This window comes from Astatotilapia calliptera, chromosome 6 (assembly GCF_900246225.1).
Source record: "Astatotilapia calliptera chromosome 6, fAstCal1.2, whole genome shotgun sequence".
Lineage (NCBI taxonomy): Eukaryota > Metazoa > Chordata > Actinopteri > Cichliformes > Cichlidae > Astatotilapia > Astatotilapia calliptera.
In genome coordinates this window covers 1,577,966-1,587,546 of record NC_039307.1, presented here as the reverse complement: position 1 = coordinate 1,587,546, position 9,581 = coordinate 1,577,966, and the positions used below count along the sequence as shown (strand labels likewise).

The window sequence follows — 9,581 nt, the reverse complement described above, 5'->3', positions numbered from 1 at the left end:
GTTTTCCCATTATAGCGTGTATAGGAGGAGGAGTCTGCCAGCTGTAGCTTGTTTGCAGACTCGGTGCGTTTTGCACTAAGCCAGTGCTTCTATGGGTCAGGCTTAGTTCCAGTCTGAATTAAAATGAATTAATTATATTTTTTCCTCTTGTTTTCAAAAAGAGTTTCTTTGACGGACAGCTTGTGAGGAGACACAGCAGCAGGGATATTTGGTCATGACCGTCTCCGTTTAACTCTGCGATGGAGTCAAGTATGAGACTTATTGTTCTTCTGATTGGTGAGTTTACAGCAGCTGCATTTCACTGTGACAGAGATGAGACGGGCTGTGATGCTCGCAGAGACTAACTGTAGTTTGGTTATTTACTTCCAGTGTGCAGCACTTTGCGTTTAAAGTGTTTTATCATTTTCAATTCAGTGTTATTTATATAGAAATCCTCTTCTACATGAAGACGATGATCTACAGATTAACACGTACACGGGCTGCGTCCGTGAAACAGGTCAAAGTAGAAAAACAGTAGAAACGAGCGGCCTCGTCACTAAGAGGTTTCTATTAAAGCAGCTTCACAGAGCGACTCGATGAGCTGCAAGTGTTTAAACTGCAGGTTTATTTTTTATTAACCAACAAAACACAGATTTAAAAGTGCAACGTGCTGTTTCTCACATACAGATTTATGTATTTAGTTCTTCCATTTTTATTCATTTCATGACACATTTAACATCTTTAAGAGGAAAAGTTCTCATTGTCCTCCTGTAGTCTTTACTCTCTCACAGTAAGCTGGTGCTCTGATACTTGGACTGATCATCGGTGCACTTATATCCAGGTCATATTCATACACTCGTGTGGGACTGTGTGCACTTGTTGGTATTTTAAATATCTGTCAGCTGCAGGATTATTGAAGGATATTTGGCTGTTAATGAACAGCAGAGGACCAAGAACAGAACCCACTTTATAATCAGTGAAACTTTATTTTTACAGCAGCTTTCATGCAGTTTGGTGCAGCAAAGAACAAAAAACATAGAAACTAATATTAAAACATGCAATAGTTCTTTGGTCCTGTGCTTACATGACATGCTGCTCCGGCTTCCTGCCACAGTCCATAAACACACAGCAGTGAGATTAACTGGTGATCGTGCAGATTAAAGCGCAGCAGAGGTCTCAGTAAGAATAGAAAATATATGAATGTGAGGACGTTACAAACACACATTCATCACATTTAGAAAACATAAAACGTGTTTGGTTCAACACTTGATTAAATGGAAAAAACAAAAGTGGATCACAGACTCGATGTGAGCATCAAAAGTCAGAGATTGATCAAAAATCAATCCAAGATCGTGACTTTAACTCTGGGTGAGAAAGATCACAGATGTTGCCTAATTTGGTGCTTGATGCTCTCTGGAGAGTTAAACACTCTGCGTTCAGCTGCAGAAACGTTTGTGCCACCCAGCTATAATTCCCTTAAGACCATCCATCCCAGTTTACCCAGTTCACGTCTGCACACAGATGATAGGAAATGATTTTCAAACTACTAATAATAAGGCCTAATGGCAGGATATATAATGAGAATAACAAGGAGCTTAAACCTGATGTTGGAGCTCTTTGTTCTTTATTTTTATTATTTTGAAATTTGTTTGAGTTTGTTGTTGGTTTACTTATATTTTTGGATTATTTAAAAGTTTATTTGTGTTAAAATTTTCTTCATGTTTTTGGTTTGTTGTTTATCTTGTTCGGTCAGTCAGGAAGAACCGCAGGACCATTTTCTATAAATAAAGGGACTGGTTTAGGACCAGCATGCACTGGGGCGGGGATCTTTGTTTAATGCTCGCCAGGATAAATGAACCATAAACTTTCAAGTTTTGGACGTTGGACTTCTTTGCCTTTGTACAAACTTACGGATGTTTGGTTGGATCACGTCGATGATCAACAGCATCAAACTGCCTGACAGTCCAGGTTTAAAATGTTTTAATAAAATCTTTGAGGACCTGTAACCGCGACACTCTGTCTTTAATTGAGCCGTTTGTAATATTTTATATTCGGAGTTTCAGTTCAGACGTTTCTTTTCAAAAGTTCATAGTTTAAGTGCTGAGGACGGCTGATGATCAGAAGCATTAATTATACACTTTTACTGGACACAGATAATTATATCGAAGATCTTTGGTGTTTAAAATTTGCTGTTCAGGTTCAAAACTGTGTTTTTTGGTTTTGTTCCGTCTTACATGTGAGTAGAATAAAAAAGCAGAGAGTAAATAATCAAATTACTTTTGTTGGTTTATTGGTGTGTTTACACCAATAAACCAAACGCCACATTAGCTGAACTATGGAGATGCAGAAGTAACCTGATGATCTGATGTTGTCACTCATAATATTTTACAGTAAACATGTTGGAACATTTATGTGGACAGAAAAGGTGAAGCAGTGAAGGTCATCAGTCACAGCAAAGATGCAGGAAGCAGTTTTCATGAGCTGAAGTTTGAAAGAACCGATTCAAAAACATGCGCAGCGTCGTTCGTCATAAAGCTTCAGATGATTCGACTGGAGTCCGAATCAAAGCTAAAATAAAAAGAACCTCTAGTTTAGTTTAGTTCAGTTTGGACTTTGTTTATTCAAATTCTTAATAAAGCGTCAGGAATAAGAACGATTCAAACAGAAAAATAAAAGTTAAACAAACATTAAAATGTGACTAAAGATATACTGAACTTACTTCTAAAAAAATGTTTTGCTAAGACACTGGCGGGAAAAGCGGCCCCTCCCTATGAAGACTGATTAAACTGGCATCTTACAGAAAAGTGACTTATGGTCTATTAGAGCGGTCCCCAACCCCTGGGTCAGGGACCCGTACCGGGCCGGGAGAGTTGAGGCTCGGGTGTGAAATTTACGGTTTTCATGGCTTTTATCGTTAACTCTGTTTCCCCGGGTCTTTCCCTGTGTTGTAGTCGTGTCTTATTTTGAAAGAAATGATTACCTGTTACCATAGTGACCAGAGAGCATTAAGGGGCAGAGAGGAGGATGTTACTCTCAGTGTTGTTCGCCCATTTCAGGAGGACGCTGCTAATAAAGTTACACAATTACACAGTGAATTTGTGTTTATTATTATATTTACAGAACACCAGTTTCTGTCTCGGTCGGATCATTTTAATTTGTCGTATTTATCCGCGACATCTTAAAGGCCGGTCCGTGAAAATATTGTCGGACATTAAATCCTTCCTCTCACCAGCTGGCTTTCAGCAGCTTGGTGGTTGTGGCGTCTGGTGTGTGAAAGTAGAGTGTGAGTGTTATTTTTCTTTTTTTGTTTATATCTAAAGTTTAAAAATAGAAATGTTGAAACTCTATATATACACACACACACACACACAGAGATAAATCTAAGTAAAATAATACTAACTAGACTGTAAAGAGAACCAAACTCTGGGCCTAACAGGAAACTACCAACATTTCTTTGGCCTGCTGGTCACTGACAGCTGATTGTGTTATCACCAAGCAACAGCCAGACTAATACTCAGTGTTATTACAGGACACAGCTTCCTCTGTTTGCCATCGAAATTGAGGAAGGTTATAAATGTTCTAACTCTGAGTCCTGAACAGGATGTAGCAGACATGAATATTACATTAGAAGCCATTAAGCATCGATCCAGAGCTGCATCCAGTTCAGAGTCTCCTCCTGGTTCTGACTCAGTAAACATGAAACACTGTAAGAAAGACGACGGTACAAATAACGTGTCTTTCTTCAACAGAAGCACCTCGTAGTCTTTCCACCATGTTTGCTTGTGTTTGTATTTCCAGCAGATAAAACCTTTAATATCTTGTATCAGCAGGAACATGTAAATATGCACGATGTGCCTACAAGCTCCAGTATCTCATCCACACTGTGTAACTTTAATGCACAGCTCACAGTTATCACAGTTTTTTTAGTGTGAAAACTTCCTCGAGCTGGTTGTGCTGACAGATTTGACCTGTATAGTTTTATTTGATATTGGCTGCTTTTGCATGTGCATGACATCTTTGTGGGTTTGAATGGGTGGGTGACTGAACGTGTAAAGAGCTTTGGGGTCCTTAGGGACTAAGTAAAGCGCTATACAGGCCATTTACCATTTATTAGCTAAACCATGAAAAAACCTAAACATGAGCCTGGAAAAACTGATAGTTGAAAACGTGAAATAAGCTCCAGGAAACAGGAAGCAGACAGATGACCTGACACCAAACGAAGGAAGACGGAGCACTTAAATAGACAGAGTGGCAGTAAGGGAGATGGAAACACAGCTGACTAAGGCTGCGTCCACACGTACACGGGTATTTTTGAAAACTGAGATTTTCTGTTTTTGTGTGGGGTTTTTTGTTTTTGGTTTTTTTTTTTTATCCCGTCCAGACGTAAAGCCTGGGTGGGAAATGGTAGAAGCAGAAAGCAGTCCTGTGTGGAGGGACAGGACCTGCTTGTCTGTGACATAACTGACCACTTACCAGTTTTTACTTTGTGTGACTGTGATTTAAAAAAAATAGATACCAAGATTACGATAGCAAAGCGAACAATAAATGAAGAAGCAATTCATGCCTTCAATTTCGATTTAGCACAACAAGATTGGAGTTCGGTGTATGAAGAGTCAGATGTGGACAAGGCTTATGATAATTTTCTAGATATTTTTACTATGTGGTACAATAAACATTGTCCTGTAAACGAACACAAGACAAAGAAAAAAAAGATAAAAAGTCCTTGGCTCACAAAAGGAATTATTAATGCTTGCAAAAAGAAAAACAATCTGTATAAACAGTTTATCAAAGTAAAAACAAAAGAAGTGGAACAAAGATATAAAGCATATAGAAATAAATTGACTGATATTATAAGAACGAGCAAACAACTTTATTATAGAAGAAGATTATATGAAAATAAAAACAATATAAAAGGAACTTGGGATGTGTTAAATAACTTAATTAAACAAGCATCTTCTGGAACATCATATCCTGAATATTTTACTGATGCAAATGGTGAAAATAATAACATGAGTAATATTGTAGATGAGTTCAATAAATTCTTCATAAATGTTGGCCCGGAACTAGCAGCGGACATCCCGTGTCATAAAAATGAAAATATCAGTAATATAAAATCAAATCCCTTTTCACTGTTCCTCTCAGCTACAAATGAGCAAGAAGTAATAAATATCACATTAAAATGTAAAAGTAAGTCTTCAATGGATTATCATGACATAAATATGTCTGTAGTTAAACAGGTTATTCTGAATATTGCTAGTCCCTTAACATATATCTGTAATTTATCATTTCAGTCCGGTTGTTTTCCAAAAAAAATGAAAATTGCGAAAGTAATACCACTATATAAAAGTAATGACAAACACAGTTTTACCAATTATAGGCCTATTTCTCTACTGCCTCAATTCTCAAAAATTCTAGAAAAACTTTTTAATTCAAGATTAGAAAAATTCCTTGAAAAACATCAAATAATAAATGTTGGTCAGTATGGTTTCAGAACGCAAAGAACCACTTCAATGGCGATAATTGAGGCAGTAGAAGAAATTACTGATACACTGGATAAAAATAAATATGCAGTTGGTATTTTTGTTGATCTCAAAAAGGCCTTCGACACAATCAATCACTCAATTTTACTGGATAAATTGGAAAGATATGGTATTCGAGGGAAAGCTGGTAACTGGTTAAAAAGTTACCTAACAGGTCGGGAACAATATGTTAGCATAGGGCATTACCATTCAGAGAAACTTGGTATTACATGTGGTGTTCCCCAAGGGTCAGTGTTGGGACCAAAACTTTTCAATGTATACATAAATGATATTTTTGATGTTTCTCAAGTACTTAAACTCATACTGTTCGCAGATGACACCAACATATTTTTCAGTAGCGATGATTATACTGATCTTGTAATGACTGTAAACAGGGAGCTAAAATTAATAAAAAAATGGATGGATATAAATAAATTATCATTAAATATAAATAAAACTAAAGCAATGTTTTTCGGTAATTTAAAATATAATATAGAATTACCAATTATCAGTGAAGGTGTACCAATTGATAATGTGAGTGAAAACAAATTTTTGGGAGTCGTAATTGATAACAAAATTTCATGGAAACCCCACGTCAGACACATAAAAACCAAAATTTCCAGAAGCCTCGCAGTTTTGAACAAAGTGAAACCATACCTTGATAAAGATGCACTTCGTACTCTGTACTGTACCCTGGTTCTTCCATATCTTACATATTGTGTGGAAGTGTGGGGAAACACATATAAAAATACAACTAATCCATTAGTCACAGTACAGAAACGAGCACTGCGTATTATTCACAAGGCTGGTTATCTAGATCATACTCACAAATTCTTTCTTCAGGCAAAGTTACTTAAATTTCAGGATCTGGTTAATTACAATACATCCATAATTTTGTATAAAGCCTTTAATAAACTTCTACCTGCAAATTTACAAATTATATTTGAAATTCGAGAAAAGGTTCATAATGTGAGAGGCTTTGGAGAATTCAAATTACCCAGAACTCGAACAACCCGTAAAGGTTTTTGTGTGTCTGTATGTGGTGTGAAAATCTGGAGCAGTCTGAGTTTACAATTGAAACAATGCAAAAATATTCATAGATTTAAATTCCTCTACAAACAGTTGGTCTGGTCACAGTATACTCAATGATGGTTTTAGTGTGCTCTGTAATGTCTGTCCTCTTACCATTGCTGGTATGGATTCCAAAAAAAAAGAAAAAGTGTGCGTATGTATGTACATGTGTGTGTAGATATATATGTATGTATGTGTGTTTGTCACTATGTAATTATTACTGCCTGTTACCTGTGGTAACACAATTTATAATTAATATATATTCTGTATTTAGTTATGATGGTTCTAATTGTTGTTTGTGAGCTGCCGTTGACATGCTTGCATGTGCCCGGGGCTGTTGATGGTTTGATGGTTTGTTTGGTTGTAACGATGGGCATAGCTGTGGGAAGCTTATTGTTTTTTTGTTGATGAGTGAGTATAGGGGTGGGATTTAATAAGTTTTCTTCGTCCCACTCCTTTTCAGGTAATTTTTTGTTTTGTGCACTTTACGTTCAATATATGTATTTGTTGTGCCTGAAATGAATGAATGAATGAATGAATGAATGAATATGTAAGCTTTTAAACACTGCCGAGAGTAAAATTAACCCTCTGTGGTCCAGGGTATATTTGGCCGTTTTTTGACTACTTTTACCTTTTCACCTTTTAAAATAGTTATTTATTAAAAAAGTTATTTTTTTCATTTTGGTATACTATATTAGCACAGAAGATCTAAATTCAGACAAAAAAATTCAAAATCAGAGTAGAAAAAAGTTATTTTTTACTGTAAAACCCACAAACATGTTTAACGAATCATTTTCACAACTTGAAATGCAAATAGAAATTGTGCATAATTTTTTAGAAATGTACAAAGTTTTGCAAACAACTAAGTTATATGGTACTATTTACCTAAAAATGCAGCCAAGGCCTCAGGCGTTTTTATATAACCATTTAAATCTATTTACAGAACAATCAGCTGTGCTGCATCAAATAAGAAGGCACACAAATTATTTGTGCTGGTCCAAAAAAATAGTTTGTGTTCAGTATAAGACGGAGGAGAACAGCACAGGCCTAAACCTGCTGGGGCCCGTTCTTCGTACCTCGCTAAGTAGGTTAGCCGGATTAGATTGTTGACGATTTCGCGTGATCCTGGATCAGTCGGTTCCCCGAAGCTCATCCGGGACTTGCTGTCATAGCAACAGAGCCGTAAGCGTAAACCTGCTCGGGAGCAGGTTTACTTTATGTAAACAGGATTAGATCGCGGCCACGCAGGTATGTCCGCGTCATTCATACGAAAGCAACAGCGATATTCCACCACTGTTTCACCATAAATAAATAACATCAATGTAACTAAAGATAATGCAGCACTTGATCCTTTTATTGATTTCACACAGATACATACAGGTCATTTCCTAAAAAAGGGAAATGTACTATTAACATTCTATTACATGTATGTGATTATTACAGATGTAATTCATATTTCAGAGTAGCAATTGTAAATTACTTCGTGTAATCAAGATGAGAGACCACGGCTATAAAAGCGAAGGTGGATTTGGGAAGTCTGTCGCAGTCATATCCTGTCCGTTTACGCGAGCAACCCATTGCGGAAGGTGCAAGATTGATAAGGAGAGTCCTCAGAATTCAGCGTATATTGCGGGACAGACAGGATCCTTTAGCTCAGCGCGACAGTGTGCTCATAGAGAGATATCGATTTTCCCGTGAGGGTATTATTTACTTAACCAACTTGTTGACGAGGGGGTGCAGGACCACCACCTGTCTTTTTTTTTGCTCTGCCCTTTTCTTGGTTGCTGTTATGAACAAACAAACAGATTATTTCAGGGTCTCTTTCCAAGAGACGACAAGCAATATAAGTGATAAATATTACCATTCTGTAGAATATTCTTATATTTCACTTTTACTTGTTCTCATGTTCTAGTGGGTCCTGTTGTGGCTCTAATGTGAAAGGGGATATAATATAACATATTATAATATAATATAATGTAATATAATATTGGATAATATAGTGTGATATGATAAATCTACCCTACCGCCCACTGGTGTTGGCCAGAGGGGCCGATGGCGCAATATGGCAGCCTGGCTTCTGTCAGTCTGCCCCAGGGCAGCTGTGGCTACAACTGTAGCTGCCTCCACCAGTGTGTGAATGTGAGAGTGAATGAATAGTGGCATTGTAAAGCGCTTTGGGTGCCTTGAAAAGCGCTATATAAATCCAATCCATTATTATTATTATTATTGAATTACTTACGAGTTTGATTTGTCAGCAACTTTCTGCCAGCCCTCTCTCCTTGCTTTTGCAGCCTTTGCAGTGTTCTCTTGCGTTTTAATTAAACTCTGAAACTCCTGAAATCCCTCACTCAAGAGTTCTTGCTCTGCTGCCGGAAAATACCGAGCACGCCCCTTCGACATTTTCGCCGACCAATCAGCGGGTTGCCGATCAATGTTTCTACTATCGATGCGTAGCCCCTTTTATGACACCCAGTGATGTCACATTCCTGCGTCCAGCTGTAGTAATCGTCAACAGCAGGTGTGTTCGGGGAACCGGATTAGCGAGCTCACGGTTAGCGCGATGATTTGATCTTGGATGTAGTAAGCGACGTACAAAGAACGGGCCCCTGGTCTGACAGCAGGAGGTGCATCCGTCCAGTTTTCCATGTGGGAACAGCGTTTACACTGGAATCTGCCTGTGACGGCTTTGTTTGGAGAAAGTGTGAAATTGAGCAGTCTAACTGACACACAATACAAGACAAGAACTACACAACACACTAACTACAGCCTCCAAACACGCTGAACGTCACTAATGTCTCACATATGAAAACTCGCTCTCTCTCTCTCTTTCTTTTGCTCGCCTGCTTTCCATCGCGGGTGTCACTCCTAAAAACTTCCCCTTCTCCCCAAACAACCAAGTGTCACATGTTGCCTTATCAATTTGTTGATTGGCTGACATGGTAAACTCTAACACCAATAGGGAAGTGGTGCTTTTTCTTTTTCTTTTTTCGCTCGCAAGCGGAGAGTGTTTGC

General features: G+C 37.8%; 1 protein-coding gene across 2 annotated transcripts in view; it reads left to right on the top strand.

The window, feature by feature from the left end:
• LOC113023548 (CD48 antigen-like) overlaps positions 1–9,581 on the top strand; it is a 35,625-nt gene continuing 26,044 nt past the window's right edge. The window contains exons 1-2 of one of the 2 annotated variants that reach the window (XM_026169631.1): positions 1–63; positions 162–276. In XM_026169631.1, coding sequence (XP_026025416.1) covers positions 240–276 — 37 coding nt within the window. In that variant the 5' untranslated portion in view covers positions 1–63; positions 162–239. Of the gene's footprint in view, positions 277–9,581 lie in introns of both variants that reach the window. The other variant, XM_026169632.1, reaches the window with a different exon arrangement.